The 14629-nt window shown below is 37.3% G+C and overlaps 2 protein-coding genes across 2 annotated transcripts; one reads left to right on the forward strand and one right to left on the reverse strand.

Moving 5' to 3' along the window:
* The first annotated feature begins 17 nt into the window (after positions 1–17).
* Positions 18–2057, forward strand: LOC105211958 (uncharacterized). Its single transcript, XM_011183674.2, has 2 exons — positions 18–176; positions 595–2057. Exons 1-2 carry the CDS (start codon positions 159–161, stop codon positions 1963–1965), a joined length of 1389 nt encoding a protein of 462 aa, XP_011181976.2. The 5' UTR covers positions 18–158; the 3' UTR covers positions 1966–2057.
* Positions 2058–3606: 1549 nt separating this feature from the next.
* On the reverse strand, positions 3607–4667 carry LOC105211912 (uncharacterized). Its single transcript, XM_011183604.3, has 2 exons — positions 4506–4667; positions 3607–4438 (listed from the first exon to the last, which is right to left on the reverse strand). Exons 1-2 carry the CDS (start codon positions 4518–4520, stop codon positions 3758–3760), a joined length of 696 nt encoding a protein of 231 aa, XP_011181906.2. The 5' UTR covers positions 4521–4667; the 3' UTR covers positions 3607–3757.
* Between the last annotated feature and the right edge of the window lie 9962 nt (positions 4668–14629).

Raw genomic sequence — 14629 nt, forward strand, 5'->3', positions numbered from 1 at the left:
TCGTATGTAAATCGTATCTTCCTAATTTGGCGACATATAAAAAGTGCACTATTGTCTCCCTTGATTAACAGTTACATTTCAAATTTCACATTGTAAAGACTTCAGGAGGTGATCGTCGTAGTTTGCACGGGTTTTTGATAATAACATCAACTAAATTGATGATGCGTGTGTTGGTGGTGAGTGTGATTAAGCTTCTGGTGGATCTTTAAAGAGTGTGTTGTTGTAAAAACATAGTGGTTTGGAGTTTTAGAAACTGAGTTCCTATGAGTGTAATACATATAAGTGAATTAAATTTGATTTTTTTACTAAAAAGAAAACTTTCTCGCATTCTTTCTTAAAAGAGTAAAAAATTAGCTATATAATGTTAATTAAATAAACAGTGAACTAATTATTAGTGCATCGGATGCTTTCGGTTCATTTCGATAGATTATAAGTGTAAACTCTCCTGAAACCCAATGAACCGAATTTCGAATCGGTTTAGGAAAAAAATATTTTCTTTTAAATTTAAAACAGTTACGAGTTTAAAACACATCAATAATTAATACAAAAAATTTTCAACCCAAACCCATATACTAAATCGTGTCTATCTTTCAGTTTTCACTTTTTGTAGGGATGGCTCTGGCGGCACCTCAAGGCTACAATTACCAATCAAACTATGCCGCGAATACTGGCGGAGCTTTAACATATCCGCAAATACAGTTGCTACAGCAATTCGCTAGTCAACAGGAACAGTCAGTGGTGCAACAACAAACCGTTACAATTACGGAACCACAAGCTCCTGTTCAGGCTCAAAATATTGCACCGGCTGGTGGCTCGCACTTCGGCAATCAGTTGATACAACTGGCAAGTTATGGACAACAACAGCAGCAAGTGCAACAACCACAACAATTACAAGGAGTACCACAAGGGTTTTCCCAGTCAATTCAACAGCAAATACCAGCAGTTGAACAGCAGTTACAACCACAAGCTTTGCCCGTGCCACAACCTTTAGCGCAACCCCAAGTCCAACCACAGTTACAGTCTCTACAACCAGCTCCACAACTGCCACAAGCTCAACCCGAGCCTCAGCTTCAACTACAACAGCCCCAACCTCAATTTGTGCCCCTGCCTCAAGCACAACCTCAACCACAACCCCAACCTCAGTTTTTGGCTCAGCCTCAACAACAGCCTCAGGCACAACCCCAACCTCAGTTCTTACCTCAGCCTCAAGCCCAACCTCAATTTGTGCCTCAGCTTCAGGCTCAACCTCAACCTCAGTATCAACCCCAACCTCAATTTGTACCTCAGCCTCAACCCCAACCTCAGTTTTTGCCCCAACCTCAAGCATTACCACAGTCGCAAGCTGAACCACAACAACAACAGTCCGTACAATATTCTTCCGCCCCTCAGCCCTTACCACAGACAGCTCAACATCACGCACCGGCAATCACACGCGCACCCGAATCCGCATACTATAACAAGGAGTACTATTACCTATCTGCACCTCAGGAAAACTATGTATTACCACCGGACTTCAATGACCAATTGAATAAATTTAAGAAGAATTTACGCGTCGTTTTTATCAAATCACCCGAACAGAAGGGTCTTGAAAATGCAACATTGCAGTTGGTGAAGGATAATCAACAGCCAAAGACCGCCATTTACGTGCTGACGAAGCAACATAGCGCCGCTGAGCTGGCTAAGAAATTACAACAACAACCTGCTTCAGCACAACAGAAACCCGAAGTGATATTCATCAAGTATCGCACGCCTCAGGAGGCTGAACATGCGCAGCACACTATACAATCGCAATACGAATCGCTCAATGGACCCAATCACTTCAATTTCGAAGGTGGTGTGGCGACGCACAATTTCATCGGATCCACTGCGGCCATAGAGCCACGCATACGTCCGGTGGAGGAGAGCGCCGGCGTCGCAAATGCGGCTACACAATCGCCACTCGACTATCTTCCGCCTGCGGAGTAAAAACGTTTCATTGTTATTTTGTAATTAATTTATCTTTGTAAATATGTGTCATTTTGTCGTACGTTTAGGTTTAATAAACATTTTGCATCCCATTTTAACTATGGTCTTTATTTTACTATCCAGAAAGTACTTAAATATGAAAGTTAAAATGTAGTAGCTCGAAACTCAAACAACGTGTAAAATGGACGATGTTCCTCATGGTTGTCATTTTATGTTATTTTGATTTGTAAGCCTTTAGCCCCTAATTTCGTGAAAGATAATGTTGTATTTGTAGATCCGTAGACGGACTGGAACATTGTCGCCTTTCTATGCTTTGCAAAACATTTCTATGCTTTGAAATGTTGAACTATTATCAAGAGTAGAGGATATTGTCATAAATCTACAAAGAAATTGGACTTTACTTGAGGATTGATACAGATCCGCACTTTCATCATTATATTATTCTTTATATTCAAAACAAAACTTATTGAACCATCTAGTGCAAGTTAGCTGGACAAACTATGTTGGAAGAACTCAGTAGATATATGTATTACGTAATTTGTACAGAAAGAAACCGAAAGTGTATAAAGCAATTCTTATAAAAGCAACATATTTGGAAGTCACCACCACCACCACCGTTTGAAAGACCAATTTTATAATGTAAATAATTTTATTAAAGTGATCCGCTAAATGCTGTATTTACTCAGAAAGACACAAAATTTCCATAAATAATAAAACCACGAGTTAACTCTTTTATATTCTGTCAATTTGTTTCAAAAAAATTTTAACAATTTTTTTCTAAGTTTTTTTACCAAGATAGGTTTTTTACTCACTCTCGGAAACTATATATATATATATATATATATATTTGGCGTAGAAACCGCTTTAAGCGTTTATAGCCGAATCCACCAGAGCGCGCCACTCGTTCCTCCTTTTTGCTTTTTGGCGCCAACTGGAAACACCAAGTGAAGCCAGGTCACTTTGCACTTGGTCTTTCCACCGGAGTGGAGTCTTCCCCGGCTTCCTCCAGCGGGTACTGCATCGAACACTTTCAGAGCTGGAGTGTTTTCATCCATTCGTACAACATGACCTAGCCAGGGTAACCGCTGTCTTTTTATTCGCTGAACTATGTCAATGTCGTCGTATAAATCGTACAGCTCATCGTTCCATCGTCTGCGGTATTCGCCGTTGCAATGTTCAGAGGACCATAAATCTTACGCAAAACCTTTCTCTCGAAAACCCCATGAGTCGTCTCATCGGATGTTGTCATCGTCCACGCTTCGGCGCCATACATCAGGACGGGAATAATGAGCGACTTGTAGAGTTTGATTTTTGTTCATCTAGAGAGGACTTTACTTTGCAATTGCTTACTCAATCCTGAGCGCAAGAGTGATTCTGCGTTGGATTTCAAGGCTGACATTGTTGGTGTTGTTAACGCTGGTTCCCAAGTAGACGAAACTATCTACTTCTTCAGAGGTATGACTTTCAACAGTGACGTGTGAGCCAAGACGCGAGTGCGCTGACTGTTTGTTTGATGACAGGAGATATTTCGTCTTGTCCTTTAGTTCCTAGTCAATCAGGCTACGAAAATCATCATATATCTTCGAAACGCGGACCAATTAAACTCATATTAACTCAATAAAAAATTTAAAAGACAGCAAATAATTTGAAAATGGTGTTCTTATATAGTATATTTGCATTAATGGAGAAACTTATACATTTAGTTAACAAGGAACATCAGGACTTAATTAATATTCAATAAATCGTTCGATAAATCCATACCATAAGACGCTAAAACATATCGCTGAACTTATTAAACTTTGTTTGGTGGCAGATAAGAGCTCTCTGGTTGTTGAGCAACTGGAGCGGCTGGTTTGGTGGCGAAATCCAAGACTGGAGCGACACCACTGCTGTAGCTGCTAGTATTGCCACCCAAATTATCGTATTGCGATTGAATAGCGTGCTTGGCATTCTCAGCATCGGCTGGGGTGCGGTACTTGACAAAGTGTACTTCGGGTTTGTGGGCACTACGATGGTTGAGAGCGTTCAATCTGTTGGCCAAATCGCCAATGTCAGCCTGTTTGTTGAGCACATAGATAGCAGTGCGTTCTTCGTTGGCAGATTTAGCCAATTGCAAAGCGGCATTCTCGAGTCCAGAGTTCTGTGGTCCCTTAATGAAGATGACACGCAAGTTCTTCTTCAATGAGTTGGCAATTTGACCAGCATCACCGATATCATTGAACTCATGCTCGGGTGCAGAGTAGCTGAAGAATTCCTTGTTAACCTCAACGGGAGCTGGTGCGGGAGCGCTGTAGCTGGGACTGGCAACAGCTTGACCACCGTAACTGGGACCACTCAGCGCTTGACCGCCATAACTGGGACCAGCAAGTGCAGCACCTCCAACAAAACCACCGCCAAGCGCTGGACCATTGTTGCTCTCATAATTATAGCCGAGACTGGCGGCGTACGCAGTAGAGACGACGGAGCACAGGATCTGCAAAGTGATTAAAGTGTAAATGATTAGTTTCATACGAAAGACATGGTGTGCCATCAAGTCTTACCAAAAATGCACGCATTTTGCAGATTAAGTTTAATGGTTGATTGACTGTATCGGTTTGCAGTTCAGTTGCTTTCTGTTGGTCTCAACAAAACTGCAGCTAAATTTATACAAGAAATATTTGAGTACGAAAAACGCGAAGTATTTTCAAATGCAATAAAAAATTTTACGACCAAATTTACCAATTGAAACAAAACTAATATTAATAATGACTACGCATATCAACGAAAATGCCAAAATTCTCTGAAAACCATAAGACAGAAAATATTTGTCGCGAGCGCGCGCACGCACGCACTCACATACCAATACCAGCGCCAACAACAACTTGACTTTAAAGGTCATGCTGACATTATTCGGTATTTGTAAGTCATTGTAAGTTGTTGGAGGTGTGAACGCTGTCAGAAAGCGGAGCAAAACATTTTTGGCATTAGTCAGTCCATCGCAATGCGTTTGACTTAGTTTAGTTTTGGAAACAAAAAAAAAGAAAGAAAAAAAAAGATGGATAGATCATTTTATTTGTCAACGTCTCATCTCTGCACCACAGTCATAAACACATCAACATAAACAAAAACAATACTAAACTATTATGGTCTAAGTTGGCTGTTAGCATGGCGTTGAGTTGATTTTTGCATTTGATTATAAAATGCAAATTTATGCGACAATAGTAGGCGGATTTATTCAGGTTTTTCATTATACGGATTTTTATGCAAGAAAATAAATTGATTAAATAAAAAAAAATAACAAAAACAAAAGAAAAAAAATTAAATACTTCATTCATATGTTAGCTGTCTACATCCTTTTTCGTTAATATTATCACTCTATTTATGTGGGTGCTAGCCAAAAATATTTGACCTTGAATATTTTACATTAAAATAGTTTAATTTTTATATATATTTCAATATAATAATATATTTATTATATTATTAACATATTCTTAATATTATTATCCTCATTGAATGTCACTAAGCGAGTGAGATAATAAAAGAGACATTATAATTTAGTCAGTTGTTAAAGAGAGTTTATACTGATATTTTATTTGCAATTGTTCATTATCGCCTTCAAAGTGGTCTCTTCTCAGTTTTTGCAAATAAATAATACAATTTTTCATAATTTACAAAAAACCTACGTCGGAAAGGTTTTGGGTCCAAACATAAAATTTCTATATATTACCTTCTTTGTCTCATTTAAGTTTCTCCAAAGCGGGTATTGAAGTTTTGGGTGTCTAAAAATTAAAGAAAGCAATATCATATAGATAGAGAGGTGTTTAAAACTTTGGGACCTTGGGTTCCGAAGACAGAAATCTCAAGGTTCAAACCGCCAAAAAATACCAAATATTTTATACGAGTCAGAGAGGTAAGTTTTTCGCACGAAAACTGGAAGGCAAAATATAAACAACAGACCCGTAAGAAATGTTGATAGCACCTATTATATCCCAAGTACAAATTGCGACAATTTCTGAAAAAAAAAATCGACTCCTTCTTTTCTATTACCAGCAACTGCTATAACATAATTTTACAGGTCTGAAGAAATGGACTATTGTGGAGTTCAGACGATGATGTTTTCAGTAGAGGCTGTTAAACAAATCTCTATATATAACTTCGTTTACAATTTTTCCAATAATATCACACACGTACCAGTATTATTTAAATTTCACACTCCGTCATAAATTTTTTTTATAAGGAATAAGTAACCTCCAATCAATTATCAAGTGATCGTATTCTTATTCAATTGCATATGATATATTTATTTTCAGTTTGCTTCACAATTTTTTCATTCGATTGGTAAAATCATAAAAATTCACAATCTACATCTGTTCACGTGCCACCGAACCAAACATATCCAGTCCAAAGAGCTTACGTTTGTCAACGCTGATATTAAGGTATGACGACCATTCCATATTGGGTAAAAATTTTGGAAAATATTTCGGGCTGATTGTAAAATTATGCATGTAATACAAAACATTCTGAAAATACAATTTACAACATTAAAATTTTAATAACCATTAGAATAATGCTAGTACATTCTATCATTTATTTTTTTCAAGATACTCACTTCACTGAACGGACATTTTAGCGGTAAATTCGTTGTACGATGTACCTCCTCTAAAACCAAACGAAACAGATAAAATTCAAAGCGTTTAGTCAGTGTCTCACAAACGTCCATTTCCGTATCATATAACTGTGTCACGGTGCCCAAGCGATCTAGTAGCATTTTGTTTTTTAATTTCACATCGGTAATCGGTTGTGCCAGTTTGATATCGATATTTAACATCAGTTCTTTGGTTATTTCATTCTGGACCAAAGAGCAATTAAGGGATTGTACAATGACTTCATTATAAACGCGACAAACGATATGACTAAAACGCACCTTCACTTGATGCTGAAAAACAAAACAGAAGTATAAAAAAAAACATTACGGAGAATATTCTAATAAGGAAATTGGAAATTCTTACTTTTTTAGCGCTATCACTCTCTTGCAACGTGGCAAGGATCACAAGTATTAAGATATTTACAGCGAAATTATTATGTTGGAAGCGCATTCTAACCAGTTGCGTGTTAACTTTAATTGTCTGTAAAAGTAACTAACATCGTTTTCATTTAATATTACAACACGATTTACGATATGGAACGTGCAATTATATGTGTATAATGATCTATATGCTATATCATTAGCCAAATCATGCGTATTACACATGAAAATGTTACAGCTAATATGACTTGTGTGAGGCCCTACATATAAATTGCGATTTCGGAACTGGAAAAGAGAATATTTTTTAGAAAACTTGTTAAATGTTGGCAGATCCATAGGCGTTCGGGCTACGACTATGTTATTTAAGGCAAAGTACATATATAAAATCCAAAAAATAAACTATCTCAGGAATTACTCGGACAATCAAATGTTGCTTTGTTCAAATCTGATGCTAGAAATGGCGGTTCACAACCACGCCTACTTCCCATATAATACAATTTTGTATTAAATTTGATTCATAAACTTTAAATATGTACTAAATCAATGAACTTTTGCCTAAGTCCTGCATTGTCGTGTTCATCGAAAAATTGTCGGAATCGGACTATAACTTTTCAAAACCACAAATACTGAACATGACCTTGATTTTATTTTTTAATTATTTTACTTAGCGAGTTTTGAGTGGGGAGGGGAGAGACTTAGATATTATTGCTCCAGTTGCAAGATCAATCACTGCTTAGCATTTTTGATCCCAAATCTAAAGCATATGTATCAAAATTGACTTCTTTTGAATTTATACAAAGAACTAGTAAAAATTTTGATACACTTACTGAATACCGGCGGCGGGGTGACCTTGGATTATGGCTTATGACTTCAATTTACACATTTGTGATTTTCCAAAGCGGGTTTTTACGTTTAGGCTTCCTAAAAATTAGACAAATCACGATAACAAACTAGCCGGTGAGGCACTACACATATATACTACAACCATATAGTGAGTCGATTAACAAAATATACTGATTACCTTTGTAATCCGCCGAGTGTCATTACGACGCTTTTGGAATACATTTTTTCTCCTCCTCCTTTTCTATTATACTTAGGTATTATTTTCAATATTACAGGTCTAAAGAAATTAAATTAAGTATTTGCGGTAGAGACTCTTAAATAACTTGCCATAACCTCTAACCTCCTGCAACCTCTAACTATCAAGAGTTCGCATTCTTTAAATTTATATATTTATTTTCAGTTTACAACACAATCTTTTATTGAAACAATATTAAAACTCGCATACAACCTATATCCTTTTACGCACCACCGAACCAAAAATATCCATACCAAAGAGCTTATTGTCATTAGCTGTAAAATTAAAATATGACGACCATTCCATATTGGGTAAGAATTGTGGAAAATATTTCGGGCTGATTGTAAAATTATGCACGTAATATAAAATATTCTGAAAATAAAATATGTAATTAATGCCCGTTGGACTTATGACAAAACTCTACGGATATTATTTAAAAATACTTACTTCACTGAACGAACATTTGAGTGGTAAATTCGATGTGCGATTTATCTCCTCTATAAACATACGAAAGAGATAAAATTCAAAGCGCTTAGTCAATGCTTCGCAAAAGTCCATTTCCATATCATAAAACTGTGTTATAGTGCCCGAGCGATCAAGCAAAAATTTGTTTTTTAATTTCATGTTGCTTATGGATTGTGTGAATTTAATATCGAAATTTAACATCAGTTCTTTGGTTATTTCATTCTGGATCAAAGAGCAGTTAAGGGATTGTACGATGGTGTCATTATAGACTCGACAAACCAGACGAGTAAATCTCGCATTCACTTGATGCTGAAAAACGACATTTAAAAAGAGAATATTGTGTTAACGAAATAGGAGATTCTTACTTTTTTGGCGCCATCACTCTCTTGTAACGTGGCAAGGATCACAAGTGTTGTTCCCATTAAAACGACCATATTACGTTTGTCCCGCATACTAACCAGTTGCGTGTTAACTGCTAATTGTCTTTAAACGTAACTAACTGCGATTTAATTTAATCACAACTCGCTTAATGAAATGGACCGTGCACTCATGCATATATAACTATGTCTATACCATTTCATTAGTCAAATCATGCGTATTACGCAGGAAAATGTTACCGTTAATACGACTTATGTGAAGCCATACATATAAATTGTGAATTTGGAACTGGTAAAAGGGTCTGAAAATTTTTGCTTTAAAGCGAATATTATCCTAATCGAAAGCATTTAATTCCTTTTTTGATATGAACCTGAGTTTTCGTGGCTCAAAAGAGCAGTTGGGTCATTGTCTTACTTTCAATTTGTCTCATCTGAGGTAGAGTAAATATAAATCTCGCATGCCGCAATTTAATTATAATGTACTAAAGTTGATAATAATTTCAAAAAAAAACGTGACCTCTTATCCTATATGCATTTACAGGAAATTGATTTTTCAGACATGAAAATGTATTTTTACTACAAAAAAAATTTTTAAATTAGTTTTTAATTGCGGTAAAAATTCCAATAATTATAATAGTGAGTTTAACAACTAACCAAATAGTTTCATATTCATACATATTTACCATAAGCCATAAAATTATATTAGAAGAATAGATTATAATAAGCTTACACTATGTAAATATAAATATTTTCAGTTATTAACTCTGCAAGTTGGCTGCAAGTGAGCTACATTCAATGTAATGTATGTATACCTACTATTCATTACTATTCTGAAAATGAATTTGATCACACCCGTCCCACTTTTCCTACCTCATACAAATATTTATATGTGCATTTTTGTTATTGTTTATTTTTTTTTTTCAATGTTATTCTTTGAATTTCGGTATATGTAGAAAAAGGTTGATATGTAGATGTTACTATGCAACCAAATACTTCTCAACATACTTTTCTCGTTCGTTGTACCTTTACATTAAGAATGTATGTACTTATGAGTTGGGTATTGCATAGTAAATATTTATATGTTCATGTTCAACTAAACCAACCTAAACCAACGATAAAGCAAGGCATAATAAAGCACATTTAATAAATACCAATTCTGGGCCGATGAGTGTAAGAATATAGTCTTTAGTGGCGAAAAAAAATTAAATTTGGTCGGCCCAGATCATTGCAAGAAATATTGGAGAGATTCGCACCAGGAACGACGGTCCTGCTACAAGCGAACGTTGATTTGATAGACTGCATTTTGCTGCAGTGGAAAGACATATACTCGTACATGTTCTATACCCAATGAATGCTAATATTTTTGAACAGCGAGTTAATAAAATTTGCTGGCAATATTATGGCATATAACTGGACACGTCAGCAGGATAACGCTTCAATCCACACGAAGAACATCTTTAATGACCGGAAAATTCCGATATTACAATATGCAGCATTGAGTTCGAAACTAAATCCTATTGAAGATTTCTGGGGGATCCTCTCTGCTACTGTTTTCCACTGACGGAACGGAAAGCAGTTTGAGACAGTACGACAGCATAAATTCATAAGTTAATTCTCTGATTACCGACTATTGAAATAAAAATTTCTTTCAGTTAAATTCAAATGTAATGGATTTATTGGTAACAATAATAAAATGCACCTATAAATATTTACTATAAGGCTAAATTTAAATTATGTTTTATACTTTAAATTTGTTATTTTTTTGTTTTTTTTATATCGTATAAAATACTACTGAAGTATCATCCCAACAAATTAACTAATTTCTTAATTCGTTCGACTTGAGACCATTTAAAAATGTTATAACACATTTCTACCAGTATCAGCTTCTTATCTATTTAAATATTTCTTCTTCTTCTTAACTGGCGTAGAAACCGCTTACGCGGTTATAGCCGAGTCCACAACAGTGCGCCACGCATCTCTCCTTTTGGCGGTTTGGCGCCAATTGGTAATACCAAGTGAAGACAGGTCCTTCTCCACCTGGTCCTTCCACCGGAGTGGAGGTCTCCCTCTTCCTCGGCTTCCACCAGCGGGTACTGCATCGAAAACTTTCAGAGCTGGGGCACTTTCATCCATTCGAACAACATGACCCAGCCAGCGTAGCCGCTGTCTTTTTATTCGCTGGACTATGTCTATGTCGTCGAACAACACATACAGCTCATCATTCCATCTTCTGCGGTATTCGCCGTTGCCAATGTTTAAGGGACCGTAAATCTTCCGCAAAACCTTTCTCTCGAAAACTCCTAGTGCCGTCTCATCGGATGTTGACACCGTCCATGCTTCTGCACCATAAAGTAGGACGGGAATGATGAGGGACTTGTAGAGTTTAGTTTTTGTTCGTCGAGAGAGGACTTTACTTTTCAATTGCCTACTCAGTCCATAGTAGCACCTGTTGGCAAGAGTGATTCTGCGTTGGATTTCAAGGCTGACATTATTATCGGTGTTAATGTTGGTTCCTAGGTATACGAAATTATCTACAACTTCAAAGTTATGACTGTCAACAGTGACGTGGGAGCCAAGACGCGAGTGCGCTGACTGTTTGTTTGATGACAGGAGATATTTCGTCTTGTCCTCATTCACCACTAGACCCATACGCTTCGCTTCTTTATCTAGTCTGGAAAACGCAGAACAAACGGCGCGGTTGTTGCTACCGATGATATCAATATCATCGGCATACGCCAGGAGCTGTACACTCTTGTAGAAGATTGTACCCTCTTTATTTAGTTCTGCAGCTCGTATTATTTTTTCCAGCAATAGATTGAAGAAGTCGCACGATAGTGAGTCACCCTGTCTGAAGCCTCGTTTGGTATCGAACGGCTCGGAAAGGTCCTTCCTGATCCTGACGGAGCTTTTGGTGTTGCTCAACGTCAACTTACACAGCCGTATTAGTTTTGCGGGGATACCAAATTCAGACATCGCGGCATAAAGGCAGCTCCTTTTCGTGCTGTCGAAAGCAGCTTTAAAGTCGACAAATAGATGGTGTGTGTCGATCCTTTTTTCACGGGTCTTCTCCAAGATTTGGCGCATGGTGAATATCTGGTCAGTTGTTGATTTTCCAGGTCTAAAGCCACACTGATAAGGTCCAATCAGTTTGTTGACGGTGGGCTTTAGTCTTTCACACAGTACGCTCGCCGCCTTGTTGTTCTTCAAGCGGGTAATTGCTATTCTAATTTCTTCACGGTCGGGCAATGGAACATCTGCTCCATCGTCGTCGATTGGGGAATCGGGTTCGCCATCTCCTGGTGTTGTACTTTCACTGCCATTCAGCAGGCTGGAGAAGTGTTCCCTCCACAAACACAGTATACTCTGGCCATGAACCACTAGATCACCGCTGGGGGTCCTACAGGAGTGTGCTCCGGTCTTGAAACCTTCAGTTAGTCGCCGGATCTTTTCGTAAAATTTTCGAGCATTAGCCCTGTCGGCCAGCTTGTCAAGCTCTTCATACTCACGCATTTCTGCCTCTTTCTTTCTTTTTCTGCAAATGCATCTCGCTTCCTTCTTCAGCTCTCGGTATCTTTCCCATCCCGCTCGTGTTGCGGTCGATCGCAACATTGCGAGTTAGGCAGTCTGTTTTCTCTCCACTGCGAGACGACAATCCTCATCATACCAGCTGTTTTTTTGGCTTTTGCGAAAGCCAATATTTGGAAAGTTTTAAACGGTATGTGGTGAACTTTTTCGCTGACTCTATTCTGTTAATTCCAAAATATCGGCATATATCTTTATCACTCTTACTAACTCGTATATCTCGAAAACTACAGGAGAGAGTAATTGCTAACTGCTAACTCTCAGCGATATCTCATAATAGGGTAATAGAATATATCTTAGAAAGAGCGCACTATAAGATTAGCGAGTGAGAGACAGAGAGAAACAGTAATACTCTCAAATTAAGGATGGCTGACTTCGTAAAGTTTATTTTTGTGATGGCAGCCAAACAACGGTGTTTTGATATTAAAAGATATTTTGCGCTGAATTCCCTTCAGAATTTCATACAACTTTGTGATTTTTATATTATTAGAAAATTAATTTGTGGAATAAACGCTTAAAAGTAAATTTATTTATTTTCGTTCTGGTTCATATTTCAAATTGACTGTAATCATATGCTTTTACGCATCAGCGAGCCAAATACATCCAAACCAAATAAATGACGGCCGTTAACACTGAAATTTATGTAAGATGTCCACTTCATATTGGGTAGAAATTTTATCGAAGTGATGGTAAAGTTACGCATATGATATAAATTATTCTGAAAATACAACTTACTGTGAAAAAGCCAGTAAACAAATTAAAGAAATTTTGAAATACGCACTGCTTTTAGGGGACACTGTAACGGTATATTCGATATGCGATGTACCTCTTGTATAACCATACGTATCAGATAAAATTCATAGTGTTTAGTCAATGCCTCACAAGCATCAAATTCGATCTCATGAAACTTCGTCACGGTGCCTGAGCGATCTAGATACAATTTGTTTTCCAATTTCAAATCGGCAATCAGTTGTATCAGCAAAATAACTATTGCCAGCAAAATAACTATAGAGAAGCAGATTCCTCTCTCGATGAACAAAAATTGAGCCCTATAAGTCTCTCATCAATTCCGTCCTATTATACGGCGCAGAAACGTCGGCGATGACAACCTGTGATAAGCAGGTACTTTGAGCAATCGAGACAACTATTCTTCACAATATATTTGGAGACGTCCACGTGAGCGACGAGTACCGAATAAAATTGTGTCAAGAACTGTATGACATCAACCAGGAGATGATTATAGTTAAGCATATAACGATCCGACGAATGTGCTGATTAGGCCATATCGTACGTATGGAAGACGATGGTCCAGAGAAAAGATCCTTCGATTCGGGACACATGGATGAACAACTGAAGCAAGGGGCGCCCACGCATTTATTGGAAGAACCAAGTACACAGGGACCTGTCGGTTATTTGGAATATACAACTGGCGTGACTTCGCAAAGAATCGAGGCAACTGGCGAAGTTTAGTGTTCTCGGCTCAGACCGTCCCATGGTTATAGTGGCAACGAAGAAGAAGAAACAATTCGCAGTCAAATTTGACTTAATACCACTTTAATTTCGCACACTAAATTATGAGTTATACGAATATTTCAACCTGACCTGGTAGTTAGTGTTTCAAAGAACTCATCAAAATTTCGCTATATTCCACAAATTTTTATTATAGCAATACAAGGATTTACATTTGCATTTGTATTTATAAAACAACATTTTAGTTTGCTCCGCACACAAATGTTCACAAAACTCACTTCCGTTTTACAAAGACACTCCCACCGAAAATTATAGTTTACTGCGTTTAGTCGTACCAAAAGCAATTAAACCCATGGTGACACTGTTTTCGCTGCTGAAATTATAGTAAGCTGACCATTTAGATTCCGGAAGGAATGCGGGGAAATATTTCGAATTGATGGTGAAGTTACGGATATGATACAAAATATTCTACGAATAAAATTGGTTACTCTTAATGGCTACAAACAAGTTGAGAACTAAATTTCATACTCACGCCCTTTATTGGACAATTGTACGGTGCATTCGATCGTCTGTGTACCTCGTCGTTAATCATGCGCAAGAAATACAAGTCGATGCGTTGAGACAACGATTTGCAAACATCGACTTTGGCATCAAACAAAGTCACACTATTACCATTTACTTCGTATG

This window comes from Zeugodacus cucurbitae, chromosome 2, assembly GCF_028554725.1.
Source record: "Zeugodacus cucurbitae isolate PBARC_wt_2022May chromosome 2, idZeuCucr1.2, whole genome shotgun sequence".
NCBI lineage: Eukaryota > Metazoa > Arthropoda > Insecta > Diptera > Tephritidae > Zeugodacus > Zeugodacus cucurbitae.